The sequence below is a fragment of the Schistocerca americana genome, chromosome 3 (genome assembly GCF_021461395.2).
Source record: "Schistocerca americana isolate TAMUIC-IGC-003095 chromosome 3, iqSchAmer2.1, whole genome shotgun sequence".
Taxonomy (NCBI): domain Eukaryota; kingdom Metazoa; phylum Arthropoda; class Insecta; order Orthoptera; family Acrididae; genus Schistocerca; species Schistocerca americana.
The window spans coordinates 814,719,032-814,745,657 of NC_060121.1; the positions used below are offsets into that span (position 1 = coordinate 814,719,032).

The window sequence follows — 26,626 nt, forward strand, 5'->3', positions numbered from 1 at the left end:
TCGATTGTTCCAAGGTGTATCATCAGATCCTTACACATCTACTGGATATTCCTAAGATGGCCATCACAACACTCTTCAGCCTATTTGAATACTGTTACATGACTTATGAATTGAAAAATGCTGCCCAGACGTGGCAGCTGTTGATTGATTCCAGTTTGTTCCCTCTACGTTTGTTTATACTTACTTAAATGATATATTGATCTTTTCCTCCTCTGCTGAGGAGCATCAAGTTCAGCCCAATGCAGTCCATTCAGCCCTCACTGCCAATGGCATGGTGATCAACCACGATAAATCTCCACCGTGTTCCACATCAGTTACCTTCCTAGGCGATACTGTCTCTGCCGACGGCCTCTGACCGACAAGTTCTCATGTCAAAACCCTACTTGATCTTCCTCTCCCTGAGGATTACGCTCAGCTCTGTCATTTTCTGGGTATGGCAAACTTTTATTGCTGCCACATTCCTCAAGCTCCCTCTGTCCAAATGCACCGATGTTCTTTCCGACAAAAACACCACGGGGGAAAGGAAGCTGAAGAGGACCAAACCCATGGTCAACGCCTTTGGTAACCTTAAAACTGCCATTGGTAATGCCGTCACACACGCAGACCCTAACCCTGAGGCCCATGCCTCGATCATGACTGATGCCAGTGACTCAGCTGTGGGCGCTGTTTTACAACAGCACACTGCCAACTCCACCCAATCCCTACGCTTCTTTTCCAATAAACTGACTAAGAGCCAGTGGAAGTCGTCGGCTTTCGACCGTGAGCTCCTCGCTGTGCACGAGGCAATTAAACATTTCCATAGTGACCTCGAGGGATGACCTTTCACAATCTAAACAGATCACAAGCCACTCATGGACTCTATTTGTAATCTGGCTAAGGACCTTCCGATAAGGCGTTTCTGCCATATGGACTGCATCTGTCAGCACTCTTCCGACGCAGGCTATATCCATGGCACAGGGAATGTTGTGGCAGATTATCTTTCCCGCATATGTGTGTAACCGCACCACTGAATCTGGAGGAGCTCGCCCGACTATACCACCTGGATCGACGATCCCTGTCCTTTGTGACACCTCTACGGGCACACTTCGCTCCCTGGTTCCTACCGCCCTTTGTCATAGGGTCTTTACTGCCTTGCATGGCATCTCAGTGTGGGTTGCTCACTTCGGCTGTCCCCTGTCTCTCACAACTGACCAGGGATGCCAGTTTGAGTCCACCCTCTTTGCACGACTCTGCAAACTCTGCAGTGTAGCCAAATTTCACATCTCAGCTTACCACCCACAGGCGAACGGCCAGGTCGAGTGGTGGCATCGCACACTCAAGGCTGCACTAATGTGCCATGGTGGCTTATGGTCAGAGGCCCTCCCGTGGGTCCTGCTGGGTATTCACTTGGCCCATAAAGAAGATTTGAACGTCTCACTTGCTGAGATTTCATACGGCAAACCCCTCCTTCTTCCCGCCGAGTTTGTCGAGAATTCGCCATCAGCCGCAACTGAGGATCTTCCCACCCTGGTCGATCGGATTTGTACACACATCGCACACCTCTGCATTGCCCTTCCCCATCTCCACACCACCCCGCCTGTGTTCATCCACAAGAACCTTGCTTCGTGCAACTTTGTGATGCTGCAGGAAAACACTGTGCGGGCAGCCCTGCAGGCGCCCTATTCGGGCCCTTACCATGAGCTATGTTGCGGTATGAACACATTTGGCATCCACCTACATGGATGGCCGCAGACAGTGTGCGTTAATCAATTGAAACTGGCGTGGTCACTCACCGATCTGCCTCCTGACGCCGCCGACCTGCCTTTGGCTGACACGTTTCTGCCTGTGCAGCCGTTGGAACCATGAGATGCCTGCACTGCTGACACTGACGTCCCCACTTCCCACACTGGCCGCCGCCTACAACCGCCGCACAGACACCAAGATCATGAATTCGTGTAGTTGAAGTTTCCCTCCGCCATGCTCCGCACTACCGAGAGGGGGGGGGGGGGGGGGGGGGGGGGTTCTGTGGCGTCTCTGGCACAGAGCGCCCTATCTTTGTGACTTCGGCTTCTTTGGACTGCTTTGTTCTAGTGCGCCTTCTGGCGCATAACTGGTTCTACTGTCATGTTTGTTAAGTATCAGTGATTAATAAATGCATATTCGATACTTTGTGTGTGTTATCTCCAACTGATCCTACATGATAACCACAACCTCCTATAATGAATAAAATTATATATGAACTTATGAAGATAGCTTTTAAAGCTCAAAATAATGAGTTACAAAAGTTGGAAGATCACCAATAATACACTCATGCACTGGACTATAAACTAAAAAATCCTGAAACTTGAAGTCATTTCTTTAGCCTCTGCATAGCTATGGTGTTTAACCATGTATTTCACGGTGGTTTCCTGTGATCATAAATCTTGGAGGACCTGGCTGGAACACAGTGAAGGTATTTATCTTGCACCATAGGCGAGCACGTGTTACTTAATGATGAACTGTCATCACTTTCAGTCTCTAATGAAGTACCATAACATAACATTCTTCTTCACTTTTTGAGCTGCTCAATTTGGTGTCAAACTCAGGATCACTACAACTATCCTTTTTTGAAAGCACTATCTAAACAACTATACAAGAGAGAGGCAGGGAGCACATGTTTTGTTGTCAAGTATCCAAAGCTACACACAGTAACGATGATGCCTAGAGGCAAGCACTGCAAACATAACACAATATCCAGGCTATAAATGTAAGGCTGAAACGGATGCAGCGGGGTTTTATTTTTTGAACACCTGTTCCTAAGTTGACCAAGTATACTCAAGATTTTAAATTTCTGTCAAAATAATGAAAACAAGATAATTTGGGGTTTTAAGTTAAGGAGTTAATGGAGGCTTTTGCAGAGTGTTGTACAAACAAGAGACTAATGCACTCTTGTTGTAAATGTGAATGCTTGAAAATTCAAACAATGGAAAATCAAGGATGGAAAAACAACAGTATTGTGGAAAGAATATATTGCTACTAAAGAAAGAGAAGAGATACTGAGTCACAGTAAGGCACAACGAAAAGACTGCTACACACCACAAAGGTGAAATGTATATCAGTTTTTCATTGTGCCTGTCTGCAACTCTTCGTGTCCCCTGTATGGTGAATAATACACTACCCTTTTTGTGATATTGTTGTTATTGAATGCTGGGAAACTAACAGAGAAATCTTAAGTCACCTCTCATGCTTCAGTAAAAAGGACTATGCATGAAACATACAATAATTTCCAGTGTATCCCACCAGAAAGTTACCACCAGAAAGTTCTTGTTAATTCTTGTGATAGTCGGTGAATGGATTCCAACTTTCCATCCAGGCTCTTGTGGATTAAAACAGAAGACAACAGACATAAAGTCAACATATTAAATTTCACATAACAAAATGTATTCACAGATGAGGACACTACCAGACCAATGCTTGACAATAACACACATACTCAGAAAGGAGAAATACTGAAACTACTGCATGCACGAATAGCACTCCTGAAAGAAAGGATATTGCAGGGGAATGGTTGTCACAACGTAGTGTACACCCTGCTGCAGAATGAAAAATTCATTCTGGAAACACTCCTCTAGGTTGTGCCTACGGCATTTCTCCACAATAGCCTCTCTTACAGGAGTGCTAGTCCCAATAGATATCCAGGATAGTTTCTGTGAAGTTCTAAAAAGAGCATTTATTTAAATGCACAGACAGAATTCAGATATAAAGAAATTAATCTCTTTATATAAACACTTTTGTGTTCTGTTTAATATTAACATAGTTCTCCCCATTTGTGAAATTTATCACAGTGACATACTTCACAGGTGGACAAATCTTACTGAAACAATAAACGTAAAAAAATATTGCAGTTTGCACAAGGCAGTAGAAATTAACAAACAGTAAGTGTGGCTTACCTTCATGAATGGATCCCCCAATAGAATTCCGTATATTAACCATTGTACTGATGACAAAAATGTCATTAATATAATAGGAAATGGAAGAGAACGTGTACTTCTTGATCTTATAACCTTGCGCTGATGTGGAGAAAATAAAAAATTAGAAAATCAAATTAAATCTGAATGATTCGTGTAACATGGGCAGTGATATACCTAAATTTTTGATAGTTGTAATTAATTAATAATTTCTTCATAAATCATAGTTATAATCCGTTATATTATTAGCTGAGAAGAAGTTGCCTAAAGACAATATTCCTCAGACAAAACAAAACAAACTTTCCTACATTAAAGCCAGACTACTCATACAACTGCCAACATCAAGCAGTGTGTGTGTACGTGTGTGTGTGTGTGTGTGAGAGAGAGAGAGAGAGAGAGAGAGAGAGAGAGAGAGAGAGAGAGAGAGAGAGAGAGAGAGAGACCTCCTTTCATTTCGAGTCCCTGCTACATGGAGATTTTCTCTCGACAGTTTTGTTACTTAAGAATTCAGATTGTATAATTCACTGCTAGTATAATTTTAAGATACTAGAACCTTCTACTCTCTACTTCTCATTCTCATCAGCAGTGGGTGAGTCCTACAGCAGTATGTTACATCATCTTGCAGCAACAAAGCCCATAAATATACAGTGTTGCCACTTCAACAGGTTAGTTAATTCAGAATTTGGTATCAAGTCAGCACTGGAATGCACGTTCAAGTGAATTCAGGAAATTTTCATATGCTCTAAGCATGTACTCATCCAGGAACAGCTTCGTGTTTGGCTTCAAAAAGACTAAATGTAAAGTATCATTAATGCCACATACAATGTGACAATTTCAGATTAATTTAGTAATGATACATTGAACACACATCTGTAAGTATACAGCTTCAAAGATGATTACTTTTAATTACACTCCAATTTGCTGGGATGTACGGCACGGACTTCCAGCACACACTGGTTGTTGACATAATTGTTGTTGTTGTTGTTGTTGTGGTCTTCAGTCCTGAGACTGGTTTGATGCAGCTCTCCATGCCACTCTATCCTGTGCAAGCTTTTTCATCTCCCAGTACCTACTGCAACCTACATCCTTCTGAATCTGCTTAGTGTATTCATCTCTTGGTCTCCCTCTACGATTTTTACCCTCCACGCTGCCCTCCAATACTAAATTGGTGATCCCTTGATGCCTCAGAACATGTCCTACCAACCGATCCCTTCTTCTGGTCAAGTTGTGCCACAAACTTCTCTTCTCCCCAATCCTATTCAATACTTCCTCATTAGTTATGTGATCTACCCATCTAATCTTCAGCATTCTTCTGTAGCACCACATTTCGAAAGCTTCTATTCTCTTCTTGTCCAAACTATTTATCGTCCATGTTTCACTTCCATACATGGCTACACTCCATACGAATACTTTCAGAAATGACTTCCTGACACTTAAATCAATACTGGATGTTAACAAATTTCTCTTCTTCAGAAACGCTTTCCTTGCCATTGCCAGCCTACATTTCATATCCTCTCTACTTCGACCATCATCAGTTATTTTGCTCCCCAAATAGCAAAACTCCTTTACTACTTTAAGTGCCTCATTTCCTAATCTAATTCCCTCAGCATCACCCGACTTAATTAGACTACATTCCATTATCCTTGTTTTGCTTTTGTTGATGTTCATCTTATATCCTCCTTTCAAGACACTGTCCATTCCATTCAACTGCTCTTCCAAGTCCTTTGCTGTCTCTGACAGAATCACAATGTCATCGGCGAACCTCAAAGTTTTTATTTCTTCTCCATGAATTTTAATGCCTACCCCGAATTTTCCTTTTGTTTCCTTTACTGCTTGCTCAATATACAGATTGAACAACATCGGGGAGAGGCAACAACCCTGTCTTACTCCCTTCCCAACCACTGCTTCCCTTTCATGTCCCTCGACTCTTATAACTGCCATCTGGTTTCTGTACAAATTGTAAATAGCCTTTCGCTCCCTGTATTTTACCCCTGCCACCTTCAGAATTTGAAAGAGAGTATTCCAGTCAACATTGTCAAAAGCTTTCTCTAAGTCTACAAATGCTAGAAACGTAGGTTTGCCTTTCCTTAATCTTTCTTCTAAGATAAGTCGTAAGGTCAGTATTGCCTCACGTGTTCCAGTGTTTCTACGGAATCCAAACTGATCTTCCCCGAGGTTGGCTTCTACTAGTTTTTCCATTCGTCTATAAAGAATTCGTGTTAGTATTTTGCAGCTGTGACTTATTAAGCTGATAGTTCGGTAATTTTCACATCTGTCAACACCTGCTTTCTTTGGGATTGGAATTATTATATTCTTCTTGAAGTCTGAGGGTATTTCGCCTGTTTCATACATCTTGCTCACCAGATGGTAGAGTTTTGTCAGGACTGGCTCTCCCACGGCCGTCAGTAGTTCGAATGGAATATTGTCTACTCCGGGGGCCTTGTTTCGACTCAGGTCTTTCAGTGCTCTGTCAAACTCTACACGCAGTATCTTATCTCCCATTTCATCTTCATCTACATCCTCTTCCATTTCCATAATATTGTCCTCAAGTACATCGCCCTTGTATAGACCCTCTATATACTCCTTCCACCTTTCTGCTTTCCCTTCTTTGCTTAGAACTGGGTTTCCATCTGAGCTCTTGATATTCATACCAGTCGTTCTCTTATCTCCAAAGATCTCTTTAATTTTCCTGTAGGCGGTATCTATCTTACCCCTAGTGAGATAGGCCTCTACATCCTTACATTTGTCCTCTAGCCATCCCTGCTTAGCCATTTTGCACTTCCTGTCGATCTCATTTTTGAGACGTTTGTATTCCTTTTTGCCTGTTTCACTTGACATAATTACCAACTGTATAAGTGAAAGTAAGGTGGTTTGGCAAAACAGGACAATTCTGATGCAAGAGTTAAAGCCTCTCCCAACCCACTGCATATACTTTAGTCACTTTTAATCAGTTCTTTTATTCCTTTTACTAAAAGTTAACAAATTTATGAAATGCTGCCTCTTCATAATCTTTATACCAAGAATTTCAACAACAGAAAAACACTGGCACTGTGGGGGAAGTGCAAGACTTGGACTCAAATTCTTAATTCTTACCTACAAGTAATTTAGCAAGGCAGACAATCTGATTATCATCTCACAGCCCAAAACTGGCCATGAAATGAAGAAGAAACCAAAACTGTGTACAACAGCTGTAGTGAAATGTGTTTTCCACAAACAGCAGACATGGTGCTTTGTTTTAGATCTCACAGCTGACCTCTTTTGTGGCTGAATGGTAGCTTTTGGGAATCCATCAGGAGAAAGGGAGGTAGTTTTGATGTTGACTGTGAATTAGTACAGTATTATTTTTGTTAGAAATAGTGTTGTTGGTGGTTTGCAACATAAATCAAAATACTGCAAAACAAGTTATACTGGGGCATGAAACACAGCAGCTGTTGCGTCAAACAACAGACACAAAATACAAATTAAGGTAGTCCTGAATCACTCAGTACAGTATCGTTTCGATGATATAACACAATATGCAATAAATCTGCCACTTGTGGCTGCAGGTGACATAAAATGATATCTCTACTGTGTTACAGGAAAATTAGCAGTAGATACAAACTGAAGCTGAAAAATACATGTTTTAAATAAAAGTAAAGCAACTGCTAGAGGAATACTGAAGTCTACAACATATGACCAAAAAGATGATAAATATCAAGTAATCTCCACGCAAATAATTTAAAATATTGTTTCTCCTGAAATGCAGAAATATCCCTTTCAAAATGTATGCTCATATCAATAAAACATTCAGGACAAGTTAGATAAAAAAGAAGTATACTGTCAAGACAGACTAACCTTAATAATAAGCTAGAAGAGTACAGAGCCAAAACTAAAATCAACACCGTGAAGAAACATTATTAAATTCACATTTAATAGTTGTAGAATGATTATGTGATGACATGTTCATCAAACAGTGCAACACAGTTTATAGAACAAAACTAAAGGAACAAATGTCCCAGTGTAAGTTCAGCTGTATAATAGTTTCACCAAACACAAAACTTTCACACTAATGTGACAGATTGCAAAATACAGGGTGATTATAATTAAAGTTAATTTTTCAAACTGCTGTAGAAATAACACCACTGGCCAGAATGACGTCAAATATTATCAGAGAAGGGGGGAAATGTATGGCAGAAGAAAAATAAATAGCTACAAAATGCAGCAATAGATGGCGCTGTAAGCACCATAATTTAATAGTGGTCGACAAGAAATGACAAATGAATCATACAACAATGTGTAAAGTGTACGTCTGACATTAAAGAAACTGTACTACTCAGTGTGCATGGGTGTACAGGTGTGATACTCTTAGTTACCTAAGCCCACCTACCACGGCAAGGTTATATCACATTGGATGGGAAAAATCGGTTTTTAATTGTCCTGAGGTCAAAAATTGTATAAAAAGCTTCAATCATTGGTTTTTAATTGTCCAGAGGGAAAAAAACCCATAAAAAGCATCAGTCACTACAGTTTTTAATTCAAAAATGGTTCAAATGGCTCTAAGCACTTTGGGACTTAACATCTGAGGTCATCAGTCCCCTAGACACAGAACTACTTAACCCTAACTAACCTAAGGACATCACACACATCCATGCCCGAAGCAGGATTCGAACCTGCGACCGTAGCAGCAGTGGGGTTCTGGACTGAAGGCCTAGAACCGCTCGGCCACAGCAACTGACTGGTTTTTAATTGTGCTGAGGCTAAAAACCACATAAAAAGGATCAATCAAAATCAAATTGGATTATTAGTTTCCATGTGACTGGCACAAAACGTTCAATATGCTGTCCACTGTTTCCTACAAGTTGAAATCAAGAAACAGCATGTTCCACAATTGATCGAAGTGTTTCCCGGGTCGCATTCAGAATGTGTTGCACAATGGGTGTCTTCTATGCAGCTAAGTCTGCAATTGGAACACTGAACACAACGTCTTTCAGATAGGCCCACAGCCAGAAGTCACACGGATTAAGATCAGGTGATCGGGATGGCCAGGCTATAGGGAAATGGTGGCTGATAATTCTAGCATTTCCGTAATGGCACTTCAGCATGTGCTTATCTGGATTTGCAGAGGTGTGCCATCCTGCATAAAAATGACCCCATCCAACCATCCACGCCATTGGAGAGCTGGAATGACGTGGCTGCGCAAAAGACACTCATAGTGCTTACTGGTTGCGGTACAGGTAACATGACCGGAAGCACCTGTCTCTTAGGAAAAATACCCTTTGATAAATGATGCCGTAAACTCGCACCACACAGCGACCTTTTCAGGATGAAGTGGTACGTTGTATTGCATGTGGACTTTTTGTTGCCCATATTTGATAATTCTGCATATTGACAAATCCTGTTAGATGGAAGTGGGCTTCACCTGTCCACAAAATCTTCCTCGGCCAATCATTGTCCACTTCCATGTGAGCAAGAAATTCTAAAGCAAAGGTCTCTCTTGCTGGCAGGTCAACAGGAGGCAACTCGTGTACATATTTAATTTTGAATGCACGGATGTTTCATAGGATTTTATGCATCGTGCTCATGGGTATGTCCAATGTTCAGGCAATTCTCCGTACTCTACACTTTTACACACCACCATTCGCCTCCTCCTGCATTGATGTGGCCACTGTTTCCACTGATGTTAAATCAATTCGTTTCCTCCTTCTACCAGGTTGCACACCAAAATAACCCGTCTTTTCGAATTTCTGAATCATTTTCTCCAGGCCCACAGCAGTCATCAGACCAATGCCTTTTTTTCAAACCCTTCGGTGTCCAGAACTTCTGCAGAGTGATGTGTACACAGTCATCGTTCTTGTAATACAGCTTTACAAGCAGAGCACGATCCTGCATTGAGACAGTCATGGCGAATGTCGCAGACATGAAAGGAGGAAAAGCTGTGTACCCGGTGTGTTTATACCAACTGCAATGGGTCGTGCACATGACAGGTGTTTTCATTTACGTATTCTGACACATACAGCACCTTCTATTGATCAATTTTCATACTACATTTTTTTTTTCTTCTGCCTTATGTTTTCCCCCTTCTCCAATAATATTCCATTGAAATTTGATGTCATTCTGACCAGTGGTGTTACTTCTACAACATTTTGAAAGTTTAACTTTATAATCACCCTGTATACGGGGTGTTACAAAAAGGTACAGCCAAACTTTCAGGAAACATTCCTCACACTCAAATAAAGAAAAGATGTTATGTGGACATGTGTCCGGAAACACTTAATTTCCATGTTAGAGCTCATTTTAGTTTCGTCAGTATGTACTGTACTTCCTCGATTCACCGCCAGTTGGCCCAATTGAAGGAAGGTAATGTTGACTTTGGCGCTTGTGTTGACATGCAACTTATTGCTCTACAGTACTAGCATCAAGCACATCAGTACGTAGCATCAACAGGTTAGTGTTCATCACGAACGTGGTTTTGCAGTCAGTGCAATGTTTACAAATGCGGAGTTGGCAGATGCCCATTTGATGTATAGATTAGCACGGGGCAATAGCCGTGGTGCGGTACGTTTGTATCGAGACAGATTTCCAGAATGAAGATGTCCCGACAGGAAGACGTTCGAAGCAATTGATCGGCGTCTTAGGGAGCATGGAACATTCCAGCCTATGACTCGCGACTGGGGAAGACCTAGAACGACGAGGACACCTGCAATGGACGAGGCAATTCTTCGTGCAGTTGACGATAACCCTTCTTCGTGCAGTTGACGATAACCCTAATGTCAGCGTCAGAGAAGTTGCTGCTGTACAAGGTAACGTTGACCACGTCACTGTATGGAGAGTGCTATGGGAGAACTAGTTGTTTCCGTACCATGTACAGCATGTGCAGGCACTATCAGCAGCTGATTGGCCTCCACAGGTACACTTCCGCGAATGGTTCATCCAACAATGTGTCAATCCTCATTTCAGTGCAAATGTTCTCTTTAAGGATGAGGCTTCATTCCAACGTGATCAAATTATAAATTTTCACAGTCAACATGTGTAGGCTGACGAGAATCCGCATGCAATTGTGCAATCACGTCATCTACACATATTTTCTGTGAACGTTTGGGCAGGCATTGTTGGTGAAGTCTTGATTGGGCCCCATGTTCTTCCACCTACGCTCAATGGAGCACGTTATCATGATTTCATACGGGATAGTCTACCTGTGCTGCTAGAACATGTGCCTTTACAAGTACAACACAACATGTGGTTCATGCACGATGGAGCTCCTGCACATTTCAGTCGAAGTGTTCGTACGGTTCTCAACAACAGATTCGGTGACCGATGGATTGGTAGAGGCAGACCAATTCCATGGCCTCCACGCTCTCCTGACCTCAACCCTCTTGACTTTCATTTATGGGGGCATTTGAAAGCTCTTGTCTACGCAACCCCGGTACCAAATGTAGAGACTCTTCGTACTCGTATTGTGGACGGCTGTGATACAATACGCCATTGTCCAGGGCTGCATCAGTGCATCAGGGATTCCATGCGACGGAGGGTGGATGAATGTATCCTCGCTAACGGAGGACATTTTGAACATTTCCTGTAACAAAGTGTTTGAAGTCACATTGGTACGTTCTGTTGCTGTGTGTTTCCATTCCATGATTAATGTGATTTGAAGAGAAGTAATAAAATGAGCTCTAACATGGAAAGTTTCCGGACACATGTCCCCATAACATATTTTCTTTCTTTGTGTATGAGGAATGTTCCCTGAAAGTTTGGCCGTACCTTTTTGTAACACCCTGTATACACATTATTAGTAAGTGCATTAAGTAGCAGAATTCTATTGCGCAATGCAGTTTTCAGAACTGTTTAATAATGCCCTTGAAATAATGGAAAGAGCCTGTGATTTTTGTTTTGTGGAATTCACAATGTTCTGTTTTCTGTTATTTGCTCTTGACAGTGCGTCGGATGGGTTCAATTCTAAGTCAAAGTTTTGTGTCTGTTCATCCTCACAAGAGGTGAGTCCCTTTCATCCTAAGTATGAGTGACCTGTCCTTCCTTTTTAACCTTCCCCACATACCCTGAGGAAAGAACTATTACTTCTGAAAGCTAGGATAGTGTTGTGTATTTTTCTCTCTGCCTTTGGCAGTACTACCCAACCACGATGTTATTGCACTTGGACTTTTACCAATAATACATGGTGACATTATAGCAAACAATACAATTGTGACTAAGGACAATGTCAATGCTTTCAGCTCAGCTGTGCATATACTGGTATGTGTGTGTGTCTTGTTTGCGAACGAACTTGTACTATTCAGTGACTCCAAAGTGTAATAATATTGTGTTCAACTAATACCAATATCTCATGTTCTCAAGGTAAGTACTGGTCAGCAGTTCAGTCTCATAATTTTTAAGTAAAGGCTGTATCTTATAAGAAAAAATATTCATCATGTTTTATTTATTTTTTGATAGCATATGGCACCTGTTAAAATGTAAATAATTAGAGAATTCTGAAGTTACTATGAACACAATACAGGATTATCTACAATTTGTGCAGAAACCAGGCTGCAGTTACAACAGTTGAGGCTGTAGTTGAGAAGAGCATGGAACAAGGTTGTAGCCTATCCATCATATTATTCAATCTGTAAATACAGCAGGGAGTAAAAGAAAGGAAGAAAAATTTTAGAAAAAATAAGTTCAGGAAAAACAAATAAAAACTTTACAGTTTGCTAATAATATTGTAATTGTTTCCGAGACAGCAATGGACCTTGAAGTTGTGATATAATTGACTAGTTTATTTTTGCACAATGAGTCCAAAATTAGTAAATACATATTACAAAATTGTCATTCTATGCTGTGGGAACATGCTTAAATGGGCATGACTGTTATTGTGACACTGTTCTGTCATAAAACAGTTTTTGGTAGGAGATGTATAAATTATGCTCCTTTGTAGAAAGTTTTGCTACGTTTCACGCATCCAAGATGTGTGGGTTATTTTGAAGAGATCTGAATAAAGATTATTTTGAATTATAATTTTGTACTTATTCATTCCACATTCATATATTATATTGAAACATATGACCACACCGTCAAAAATCATCAAAATATACACAAAAATTTAATAGTGTTATAAAATCCTAATTTCTGAATTGTAAGTAATTTAAAATATTAGTGAAAAACACAAATATGGAAAAACACAAACTTGACATTCAAAAATCAGTGTTGTAATAAGTTGCTATTTTGTAGAGATTTGTTAGTTACAAAGGCTGTTAAAGAGAATGGATAATGCCTTTGAAAAAGGTGTACGTCAACATGATACTAGGGAAACTGGATCGGGAAATAAGACATGTAAAACACTAGAGTAGTTCTCCTATTTTGGCAGAAAGGCAGCTGACTATGGCAGGAGTAAAGAAGAAATAAAACATCAACTGGCAGTAGCAAGAAAAGCCTTTCTGTAAAAGAGAAAAAATATAAGTTTTATAGAAATTTTTTCTGAAGGTATTTGCCTAGTGTCTGGAAGTGGAACATGGACAATAAACAGTACAAACAAGAAAAGAATAGAAGGAAGCTCTTTGAAATACGGTGCTACAGACAAATGCTGAAGATTAGATAGGAAGATAAGATAACTAATAAAGAGGTACCGAATCAATTTGGGATAAAAAAAGCATTATGGTACAACCGACTAGAAGAAGGGCTAGACTGATACGGCACCTCCTGAGGCACCAAAAGATAGATAATTTGGTAAAAAATGTAGAGAAAGACTGAGATTTGAACACTATAAGCAGTAGGTCGCAGTACTTATACAGAAACAAAGACACTTTTAATTTAATTTGACTTAATTTATCAGGTTCCATAAACAAGCAGAAAAGCTACTTGGTCTTGGAACTAATCACTAAATGATTCACAGAAAAGTAAAGAGAAAATTTAAAAAGCAATAAAGACCACTAAAATTTTAAAAAATAAACTAAAATGACTTTAAACATTGTGTACAGTAAACAATTAGCAACTCGCTAAATTACTGTGATTTATTTCTACACATACTAAAAGTGTTTCCCACAATCATGCCTTTCAAATTAGATTTGAAAATATAGGGTATATCAATCATCTTTAATGTTGTTGATTTGTCAATTCTCAGTTGCTAGTTACATATGTCTGTGTGCAACTGCATTTTTCCAATTTATGTTTTGCCACGAACATTATTTCAAAAAAGCAAAGAAAAATTAATGAGGGCTCCTTGGAGGAACAAAGTAACTTTGAACCACATAGTTCAGCTGTGAGATGGATGTGAAGGACATAAGAAGAAGAAGAAGAAGAAGAAGACAAATGCCAAGTTAAATGGGATCCACAATTTTCCTGTATCCAGAACTGCACTCATACACTAACACTATCTTTTTTCTTCCTATACTGAAAGTGGATCTTGAAACAGCCAGAATTAATGATTTTTATGAAAAAGCTGATTTGTATAAGAGAAAAGACAGGACATTATCACCAGTACAAAGTGCCAAAGTTAACATGCAGCACCTGCTTTGCAGAGGCTTTGGTTAAGTAAAGCTAATTGTAATGTATCTGAATTCCATTTCAGCAGCTGGCATATATTATATTTTTCACATAGTTGCTCGCTATTGCCCACTCAAGTACATATAGTCAGTTAATTCTTAAACAAACAATACTGAAACAGTACATTTCATGCTTACTCACCCACTGTCAAAATGCTCCATGACAATATGATGCAGAAAGGCACTCAGTCTATGATCTTACACTGAGCCCAGTGCAAGGGATGAATAGCAAATGGATTTGGAAGTCAGTTTACTTTTGAAATATGCCCAGCAGAAAGCTTCTGGTTCATCAACCATGGGTGGGTACATAATCCAATGTGGTTTCTTAGCATTTAAGGATAGCGCATGCTATCTATATAACACCAGCAAACTTTGAAATGTTGCAGAAACCTGTTCTCTGATTTATCCACACAGGATGACGAGCAACACCCCCCCCCCCCTTTCCCCCGACACCAAAGAAAATGGAGCTCCAGGTTGGAATTATTGTTGAAGTTAATCTTATTACTTTTTATATTAGGCTTGTTTTATGTTTAATGTGACTGTAGTAGAAATGTAGTAAAGAGGCTGTCACAGACACTGCTAAGCCCCTGTCTGCATTAGGTAATGGCAGCTTCTCGCAACTAGGTGTCTATAATGATTGCTCTCCAAGTAAAAGAGGCAGCTTATGACTGACAATGTGATATTCAAAAGATTGCTACTGTCAATTTTTTGCACAAGTTTGAGTCTTGGGAAAGCTCAGTTCTATGTGACAAAGAGTTGTATCTTAAATGAGAAAGTAAGAGTCCTTTTTTTAAATTATGTGTTACCACATATTATAAACAATTAATTATGTAAGAGAGTAACAGATATCTGAAGGCAACAATGCAGATCCCAGAAATTTAGTTAATATTTCAATTCAACGAGTGTCTTGAATCATGCATCAGCAACAACATTCACTTTTGCAGATTATTAATATTTAAGTGTTGAAAGTAGAATTACATATACAGTTAAATCATTATTATTGATCATCCACAAAAACAAGACAAAGCCTGCTTCAAGATAAAAATGAGAACTGAGAGATACAGCAGAGTCAAAGTACATAAAATTTTGATAACTGAATTCATATTAAAGTGAACAGTTTTTTTTAGTGGAGGAGATATGTAATAGCTTATCTAAGCATCAGTTTATTAACTAACATATTTATTTATAGAAGGAAAGTTATTAGGAGCTAAAACAAGGCAAAAATTATAAATAACAACTAAGAGAGATATTACCAGTTGCACAACAACTCGTATACTCACCAAGGTCATCAATGGCGCAGCAAAGAACATGATGGTCACAAATGTACATAAGAGACCCATGTGATATCTCTTTCTGTCTGGATTTGTGTCAAAGTATAAATACAGAAGTGTTAATAGCAACACCACAATGAATACAGAGATGTACTTCAATACCTGTGACTGCAACAGAAATTAATACTGGTTAACAAAAAAATGAAAAACATACACCAATATATATTTTCGAGTAGATATTATCATATATCTCTCGCCATAAATTATTAAGTAGAAACTACAATAAATAAACTGTCATTTGAACTAGAAGCTCATTTATAGTAATTATACATAGCTTTTTCCACCATATTGTTACTCAATATACAGTTAATTTAAATTTCAACACTCTGAGAAAAACAAATACATCAGATATCAACACTTTCAAACAAATTCAACAAGTAGAAGTAAAACAATAGAAATAATTATGATGGTAAATGTATTTATTTGTAACAAACCAACAAAAAATAAAAAGATAATGGTACTGAAAGTAGAACAAAATACAGAAGTATAAATCATTCACTGGGTTTTTTGGGGATAGAGTAGCTAATACGTCCAACATTTATATTTTGTGTATCATCATTAAACTAGTAGATAGGAAAAAGTTAACAGTGATGAGATTACCGGTAGTAACAGAAAAAAAAACAAGCTAACATATGAAAAAATGGAATGGGTTAACCAAATTATGAAACAAAAAAGTGTTGAATACAAAATACGAAAAAAAGTGAAATATCCTTTCAAAAGGGGAAGGTAAGGGGGAAATTCTGCACCTGATGGTGTGCACAAATTATATATCATGGGGGGGGGGGGGGGGGGGGGTGAAAGAAGAAGTAGGGAATATGAAGTAACAGACTCACTTCTGACATTCCATGTACATTCCAGTGCATAAAGGGAAGTCTTTTCCACCATACCGGTAGCCACTTGGAAATTCTTGCTTAAAATAATGTCAACTATAAAAACCAAAGTTGGGGGGTAATGCCTGACTTGTAACACCATTACTGGCAACAGTTTCTTTTCAAAGATAATGTTTGGTAACCGTGTTATTATTTCCAATAAGTAACTTTAACTGTAAACAATTTACTTTTATTGGCAACAATTTAATGAAACTGTCACTGGATTTTCCATTGTTTAATCACATGTAACATATTTTGTTGTGAGCAACTCAAGACAGTGTAATATTGGCATTTATTTGGACAAAAAACCATATTTGTTTCAAAATTAAACCTTTTCAACAGTAAGCATGTTATATTTTCTGAAAACCTTTGAATTCGTTGCAGCTGCTGCTGACACATTTCCTTCTTGCAGCCCTGTTGAACACTGCATCATATCAGCATTTTTGTTTCGGCACGTTTTCTTTCTGACGTCACTTGGTCAACAATGTGTATGCTAGTTATTAAATATTATCACCTGTGCACAGTATTCTAAAACATACATACAAATACTGAGCCTGGATTATAATTTTTAGTGTCATTATTGCACTTAATTCTTGTTCATTCATTCACAACATTTTTATCTGAAAATCATACACACACCACTGAGAGATATTGCAGTCACATGACACATTATGCATGAAAAAGACGTTAAATTCATTTCTAGATCCCTTCAACTTGGACGAGGAGGAAGACACATCCATGTCTTGGCCGTCTTATACTGAAGTGTTTGAATTTTTGATGCTTCCTTTCATTGCAAATTTTGCTCCAGTGGGAAAAGAAGACAAAGAAATTGGAGCTAAACAGAAAAATTAAAAAAACGTATAGAAGTAAGTTCTTTGCTTGCTGCTAACATTAGGTATTTAAATAAAAGTGTGATTGATACTGTCATTTTATTTAAATGTGAAATATTCTCAACATTTATAACTACAAACCTGAAAAAGCTAATATATTCAATTCTCACTTTCACTCAGAGCAAATATCCACACTCAAGGCATTTAGCAAAATAAAGTGCAATGCACAAAAAGAAAACAGAGCAGTAGCATTACAGGTTAAACCTCAAAACAAACAACACTTAACTCATGGAGCAGTCCTTCAACTTCACATTATGTAACTCAAAGTATGGTTGATAAAGCAGTAATGAACAATTAATAAAGGAGCCCTTGTTTAAAGACCTTGTATGTCTGGTTCACCAAAGTTTCTACCAGTTGTGTCAAGAAAAATTGCAAAGCAAAATATTAAATGAGGAATCTGAGAGAACGAAAAATCATATTCAAGGTGAACTTAAGAAGTTGGATGTGGTGGCAACTACTACTGATATATGGCATAAAGGCGAAAGATACTCTCATAAATCCCAAATACTTTAAATTACATTGTTTTTTACTTTATTTATTTATTTACTTAGTCTACACTCCTGGAAATTGAAATAAGAACACCGTGAATTCATTGTCCCAGGAAGGGGAAACTTTATTGACACATTCCTGGGGTCAGATACATCACATGATCACACTGACAGGACCACAGGCACATAGACACAGGCAACAGAGCATGCACAATGTCGGCACTAGTACAGTGTATATCCACCTTTCGCAGCAATACAGGCTGCTATTCTCCCATGGAGAAGATCGTAGAGATGCTGGATGTAGTCCTGTGGAACGGCTTGCCATGCCATTTCCACCTGGCGCCTCAGTTGGACCAGCGTTCGTGCTGGACGTGCAGACCGCGTGAGACGACGCTTCATCCAGTCCGAAACATGCTCAATGGGGGACAGATTCGGAGATCTTGCTGGCCAGGGTAGTTGACTTACACCTTCTAGAGCACGTTGGGTGGCACGGGATACATGCGGACGTGCATTGTCCTGTTGGAACAGCAAGTTCCCTTGCCGGTCTAGGAATGGTAGAACGATGGGTTCGATGACGGTTTGGATGTACCATGCACTATTCAGTGTCCCCTCGACGATCACCAGTGGTGTACGGCCAGTGTAGGAGATCGCTCCCCACACCATGATGCCGGGTGTTGGCCCTGTGTGCCTCGGTCGTATGCAGTCCTGATTGTGGCGCTCACCTGCACGGCGCCAAACACGCATACGACCATCATTGGCACCAAGGCAGAAGCGACTCTCATCACTGAAGACGACACGTCTCCATTCGTCCCTCCATTCACGCCTGTCGCGACACCACTGGAGGCGGCCTGCACGATGTTGGGGCGTGAGCGGAAGACGGCCTAACGGTGTGCGGCACCGTAGCCCAGCTTCGTGGAGACGGTTGCGAATGGTCCTCGCCGATAGCCCAGGAGCAACAGTGTCCCTAATTTGCTGGGAAGTGGCGGTGCGGTCCCCTACGGCACTGCGTAGGATCCTACGGTCTTGGCGTGCATCCGTGCGTCGCTGCGGTCCGGTCCCAGGTCGACGGGCACGTGCACCTTCCGCCGACCACTGGCGACAACATCGATGTACTGTGGAGACCTCACGCCCCACGTGTTGAGCAGTTCGGCGGTACGTCCACCCGGCCTCCCGCATGCCCACTATACGCCCTCGCTCAAAGTCCATCAACTGCACATACGGTTCACGTTCACGCTGTCGCGGCATGCTACCTGTGTTAAAGACTGCGATGGAGCTCCGTATGCCACGGCAAACTGGCTGACACTGACGGCGGCGGTGCACAAATGCTGCGCAGCTAGCGCCATTCGACGGCCAACACCGCGGTTCCTGGTGTGTCCGCTGTGCCGTGCGTGTGATCATTGCTTGTACAGCCCTCTCGCAGTGTCCGGAGCAAGTATGGTGGGTCTGACACACCGGTGTCAATGTGTTCTTTTTTCCATTTCCAGGAGTGTATTTTATAATTTACTGTGGAAATTAATACAGTTCTCAATAGCTTTCCTTGTATTTTCTATTCATTGATTTTTAACTACATTTTGTTATTGTGTTGTAGGAGCTTCACTGGAATAACTGGTCACTGACATGATCTAGTTACATTTAAAAGAAATATGGCAGTGTTGGAGTGAAGACAATCAAAGGGACGCAAACACACAAACTCTGGCCAAGGTAACAAGTAACACATTGCTATAATATCATATTCAAAAGAAAGTGTGTAGCACAACAACAGACAATGGCAAAAACTTTGTTAAGGCTTTTACACTGTACCTGAGGCACATGTTATTGATGAGGAAGAAGACAATAATGAAAATGTTGATGATTATGATTTGGAATTGATAAACATCTTCAGTTTGTTAGAATCAGTAAGTGGAACTAAAATGGTTGAAGAAAATATTCTATTGGCCCCTCATCATCACTGTGCAAGTCATACATTAAATACCATTGTCATGAAAAACTCTGAACGTGCATTTGAAAATATAAAATTCAAAGAAGTTTCACAAAGCATGGCAAAGTGCTCCAAGCTTTGGAACAAACAGAATCAGTCAACACAAGTTGCAGACCTTACCAAAAATACTTGTGGTGTCTGTCTGTTAATGGCTGTAATTCCAAGACGGAAGTCACTGAATAAGGCTGTCCAATAGATAAGCAAATTGATTGGTAGCTGCACAAACTTTTACCTATTGCCAAGAATAACCCCTGAAGAAGTTACTTTCTTGGGAGAATATTGTTAACTGAAGAGTCCACTGGCGCAGGCTCTGAACTTGCCCCAACTTTGAGTGTTTTGAAACAAAAGCTGAATGATTTATCCACTAAGCTGACACGTTGCAGACCTCTGCTTGATGCAGTTCTTTGGGCTTGCAAATGAGGTTTAAACATGCATTTGAAAATAAAGAACTTATCCTGTCTGCAGGCTTCCACCCAAAATTCAAAACCAACTGAATGGATCACCCACATGCCTGTGTATCCAATGATCGTATTCTAGAAGTCATGCTGCAAACAACTTTAAGAGTCACTGCCAAGGAGGAAGTAGAAGCACCCAAGGACAAGGAGAAAGATTTTTCCTGGTTTGAGAGAGAAAATACACATACTTCTTATGCTGAACAAGATCTTTAACAATTTTTACTAAATTCTTCGACAGATGTGCAGATGCTCAATGTGTTTCCTGTTATAACTTCAAGTTAAACAAATATATTTCAAGGAAGACACAATACATGAAAGTCGCAGATCAAGTAAACAGAGTAAGACGTGTGTACACTTTAACAGTCAAATCATAACTGAGTCCGAGTCTAGCGGCTGCCGGCAGGCTGGCCGCTTAGGTGGCACTGCTGCTGCATGGCTGGCAGACAGCGCCACATGTAGAGGATGCGCGTAACTGCGCTGCGGCACTTCGAAAGATTGGCAAGTCACAACACTTTTCCCCCCTTTGAAGTTTTTGCACAGGTCTTGATGGAGGTGGCCTGTAGATTGCTAAAGTCCATAGGTGTTGTTTGACTGGCCGTAAAGTCTCGAGGAGGAGGCTTCCCATACGGACGGAAGTGTCCCCGATGATAACGGGTCGAGACGACAGGAGACGTGGGGGTCGAATCTGCTGGGGTCCCGTGCAACAATCTGCCCATTACGGCAAGTCCGGTTGCTATAACAGGAGACATGGGCAATGTGTCCACGTACGTAGGAGAAGGAGGCGAGTAGATTGGCTCCGACAGATGATGGTCATCTGGTTCCTGCATGGGCACATCTCCTAGTGGCGTCAGTTCTTGTGCTGGTGAGAGGACTGCGTTTTGAGTAATGAGAAATTCCAGTATCCCGAGTGTCAGGTAGAGCCGAAGGTGGTGTAGCAGCATCCAGAACAGGCGTTGCAGGCACACGAGGCCGAAGCTGGTCGGAATGACGCACTGCAACACCCATATCCATCTGGATTTCATACATGCATTGGCCACGGTGTCGTAAGATGCGGCCAGGACTCCAATTTGGCTGCCTGCCATATCCCCGTGCCCATACAAGGTCGGCGGCGGTGAACCAGCCAAGCAAAGGCACCCGCAGCCGTGAGGTGGAAGGCCGCAGAAGATGAAGTAGCGTGCGGGGCTGTCGGCCATGTAAGAGCTCCAGCTGGGCTGTGGTCGCCCTTGGGGGTGAAATGGTAAGAAGCCAGAAATTGGAGAAGCGCATCATGAGCAGCAGAAGAAGTCAGGAGTTTCCTCATTTGAGCCTTAAATGTGCAGATCAGTCGTTCAGCCTCACCGTTTGACTGTGGATGGAACGGAGGGGCCGTGTCATGCATGACGCCGTGACGGGCACAAAAATCTGCAAAATCGGAAGAGGCAAATTGCGGACCATTATCAGTAACAAGAGTAGAGGGAAGGCCTTCCAAAGTAAAAATGCGAGCTAGAGCATTGGTGGTTGCTGCGGTGGTAGGCGACGTGCAACGGACAATGAAAGGAAAGCTAAAGTAGGCATCAATAATGAGAAGCCAATAAGTACCTAAAAAAGGTCCTGCAAAGTCAGCATGAATACGCTCCCAGGGCTTCTCAGGCGAAGGCCACGGTGACAAATATGACTTTGGGGCGGCGGCCTGTGACGCACAAGGGCCGCAGGCAGCGACCATGTGTGCGATTTCAGAGTCAATGCCGGGCCAGTACACATGATGGCGCGCCAGAGATTTTGTGTGAGACACATCCCAGTGCCCTTGGTGAAGGAGGCGCAAGAACAAATCACACAAAGACGCAGGTACCACAACATGCGGCGAAGCATTTTCGGTAGAAAGGAGCATAACACCATCCCTAGCCGTGAGGCAGTAACGCAAAGTGTAGTAGTTCCGCAACAGATCAGAAGTCTTAGCGGATGGACGATCTGGCCAACCCTTCTGAATACAGCGTAAAACCCGGGAGAGGGTAGGGTCAGAACCCCTAACAGCCGCCAGCCGGTCCCCGGTGATGGGGAACCCGTCCACAACCCGCTGCTCGGCCACTTCCAGGTGGAAACACAAAAGTTCATCCCTATCAAATGCCAGATCAGGACCCATGGGAAGGCGAGACAGTGCATCAGCATTCGCATGTTGAGCCATTGGTCGGAAATGAATCTCATAATTGAAACGAGGCAAGTAAAGAGCCCAACGCTGGAGACGGTGTGCAGCCTTGTCGGGGGGTTTGTGATCCGTAACAAGATGAAATTTGGATCCATAGAGAAAAACACCAAACTTACGAAGAGCATAAATAATGGCCAAAGCTTCTTTTTCAATTTGAGAATACTTTTGTTGGGCATCCATGAGCGTTTTGGAGGCATAATCAATGGGTTGTTCAGAATCGTCAGAAAAACGGTGTGCAAGGACTGCACTGACCCCTTATTGAGAGGTGTCCATGGCAAGAACAAGATGTTGGCCAGTTCGATAAGTAGCCAGGCACGGGGCCTGTTTCAGCATAGTCTTCAATTTCTGGAAAGCCGCATCGTATGACACGGACCAGTGGAAAGACACGTTTTTACGCAACAGGCGATGCAAAGGCTGAGCCACCAAAGCAGCAGATGGTAAAAACTTGTGATAGTATGCTATTTTCCCCAAGAAGGCCTGCAGTTCCTTAACAGATGTAGGGCGAGGAAGGGTATCGATCGCAGTGACAGTTTGCTGAAGCGGACGAATACCATCCCGAGAGAGTTGAAACCCCAAGTACGTGACAGATGCCTGAAAAAATGTTGATTTCTGAAGATTACACTTATGACCGGCAGTCTGTAAGACATGAAAAAGTGTGCGGAGATTTTGAAGATGTTCGTCAGTGGTGGAGCCAGTGACAACAATGTCATCCTGGTAATTTATACACCCCGGGACAGTGAGCAACAATTGTTCCAAGAATCGCTGAAAGAGAGCAGGGGCGCTGGCAACCCCGAATGGCAATCGTTGGTATTGATAGAGGCCGAAAGGCGTGTTAAGGACCAGAAACTGCTGGGAAGCAGTGTCAAGAGGAAGTTGATGATAAGCTTCTGACAGGTCAAGTTTAGAAAAATACTGGCCTCCAGCAAGTTGAGTGAACAATTCTTCAGGTCGAGGCATAGGGTAAGTGTCGATAAGGCATTGAGCATTTACAGTGGCTTTGAAATCGCCACAGAGACTAATATCACCATTTGGCTTAGCAACGACGACGACAGGAGAGGACCACTCACTGGTAGTGACAGGAAGCAAGATCCCTGAAGCAGTGAGACAATCCAGCTCCCGTTTGACCTGATCACGAAGGGCCACAGGAACGGGACAAGCCCGAAAAAACTTAGGCCGAGCAGTGGGTTTGAGCGTGATATGAGCTTCAAAGTCGTTTGCACGGCCTAACCCAGGAGAAAAGAGGGATGAAAATGTCGTCAAGGAATCCAATTGAGCATAAGGAATAGCATCAGAGATGATATTGACAGAGTCATCTCTGGAGAACCCAAAAACACGAAAGGCATTGAAACCAAAAAGATTCTCCGCATTACTCTGGTCGACCACAAATATAGGAACAGTGCGAACGACAGATTTGTAAGATACCTCAGCATCAAATTGTCCCAAGAGAGAAATCTTCTGTTTATTGTAAGTCCGTAATTGCCTAGTGACAGGTGACAGGAGTGGAGAACAGAACCAAACTGAAGATACGTCTGAGAATTGATGATAGTGGCAGCAGAACCAGTATCCACCTGCATGCGAACATCTCAACCAAGTATTTGGACAGTGAGGAATAACTTCCCTGACAGGGAAGAAGTACAACTGACAGACAACACAGAATCAGAATCAGTGTCATGTTCATGAACATCATGTATGCGGTCGGATTTGCAAACGGATGACACATGACCTTTTTTTTTTTGCATTTGTGACACACGGCCCAACGTTGTGGACAATCTTCTCGTGAATATTTTGTAAAACACCGCGGACATGAAGGAAGTTGCCTTGGGTTTTGCTGCAGTTTCTTAGAGATTTGTTTATGGTTAGGCCGAGGCTGTGCTTGGGAGCATACTGTGGCCATGTCGGCCGGCGGGGACACGCCACACGCTTCGTCAACATCGCACAGAGGTTGTATTTCCTCGACGTCGCCCCATGCCTCTATTTGCACTCCAGAGACTTACATGTCTGTTCATCCGCGACATGAAATGCCAAGAAGTGCTGCCGAAGACGTTTTTTGTAATCGGACCAGTCTTCTGCCGTCTCGTCGTAAGGAGGAAAAGGAAGCAGAGACGACGACGAGAGACGCCCCGCATTTGATGCCGTGACGAAATCACGAATCGCATTTGTGAGAAGCGTTTGCTGTTGTATGAGACCTTGCAATAGTTGCTCTAAAGTATCCATGGAAACATGTGGGTCAACGATGGCAAAGAAAAATCATTACCTCACCAACTGTTATAACTTCAAGTTGAACAAATATATTTCAAGGAAGACGCAATACATGAAGTCACAGATCAAATAAACAGAGTAAGACGTGTGTACACTTTAACAGTCAAATCATAACTGAGTCCGAGTCTAGCGGCCACTGGCTGGCTGGCCGCTTAGGTGGCACTGCTGCTGCATGACTGGCAGACAGTGCCGCATGTAGAGGACGCTTGTAAATGCGCGGTGGCACTTTCAAAGATCGGCGAGTCACAACATTTCCCAGAATCAAGACCCTCTTTCTTAAATGTAACACAAGTACACCAACTAGTGCATCTGTAGAGATTTGTCAGTGTAAAGGATATTGTGTTGAGGTCAATGAGGGGAAAACTGGGAGATAAAACATTTAAAATACAACTTTTGTTGAAAACGACCAAACAGTTCAACTGAGATGCTCTGAGCTAGAATGGGCCGTATACAATGTATTTAATTATTGACTGACCTTAATGAGCGATTCCTTTTTATGTGTATAATGTCGATGGTAGGCAATGAAAACCTCATAACTACATTTTCCTAAATTTTACAGAAGCATTTCCTAAATTTTACAGAAGCAAAACCAGTTTCTTAAAAAATATATAAAGTGATGCAGATAAAGTTGCTACAAGTGTAACTACATAGTAGAAGCCCAATTACTGACAGATTTGAGAAATCCATGTACTTTCAAATCTCTCTTTGATAATGGAGTTACTGGTTACTGGAATTAAGGGTCTTCACAGACAGATGGAGTTACGAGGTTTTCATCACCTGCAAACGATGCTCATTATTTATTTACAGATTATTTACAATTATAATCGTATCTGTAACTGTTATAGTTAGTTTTGATGTATAGTGACTGTAACTGTAACTGTCACGAAGTTACTTGTATTGGGAAGTAACTTCACCAGTAACTTGCGAACTTCCAAAAAGTAACTTTCAAAACTCTGATAAAAATGATAAGCATACACATCTCCTCCTCTGTGCATCTTCATTTACTGATTCAAACTGAGTTTCTCCTGACATTGTCCATTCTATAGTTCTCTTTATTTCAATCTTCTTTTCCCACATTTTTGCAACAATCTCTTGACCATACGCTTAACTTACACTGCCATCTAATTTTGAGTTACTACTCTGTCTTTGTGCTGTAAACAAGTTACCATTTACTGGATGATGGAGAGACGTCAACAAGAATACAATGAAAATAATTTACACATGCCAAGCACAATTAACTGAGGGCCTGAAGGCCAGTGCATGCCCTTATAAAGATGTCAGTGGTGTCAAGTGTCACTGGTGTAGTGCTGAGGTGGGCCTGGTGATGGCGGTCGGTGACCAGACTGCCCTGGAAACTGCTTCAGATAGTTGTGGGCTCCTTGCGGGGAGGGACCAGTTGTCACCATCCATGACTGTGACTGAAGAGACATCCATGGCAACCATCATCGTGCCAGGGCATGGCAGCCAAAGGTGTGACAAGATCACAATCTACTCAAACAGGAGCGTATGGACGAAAGTGAGTGGGACGACATCACGCCCGTGAGCGGTCAACAGGATCGGCGACAGGAGCGGGAGCCATCTAGACGCAGGAGACCACAATGAGGGGTGCCAGCACAGGCAGTGATGACAGCAGACTGGAAAGGAGAGACTCTGGTGATGGAGACATTGCTTTTATCCCTGATGATGGCAGCACCTGCTCAGTGCAATGGGAGGTGCAAGCACTAGCCACAGTTAGCAAAC

General features: G+C 41.6%; 1 protein-coding gene across 1 annotated transcript in view; it reads right to left on the reverse strand.

Annotated features, from left to right (window-relative positions):
• Window positions 1-26,626, reverse strand: part of LOC124607366 (sugar transporter SWEET1-like) — a 189,646-nt gene that overhangs the window by 9,468 nt on the left and 153,552 nt on the right. Inside the window, exons 4-5 of the mRNA XM_047139679.1 lie at window positions 15,715-15,873; window positions 3,909-4,028 (exon numbers count right to left, since the gene is read on the reverse strand). Coding sequence (XP_046995635.1) covers window positions 3,909-4,028; window positions 15,715-15,873 — 279 coding nt within the window. The remainder of the gene's footprint in view (window positions 1-3,908; window positions 4,029-15,714; window positions 15,874-26,626) is intronic.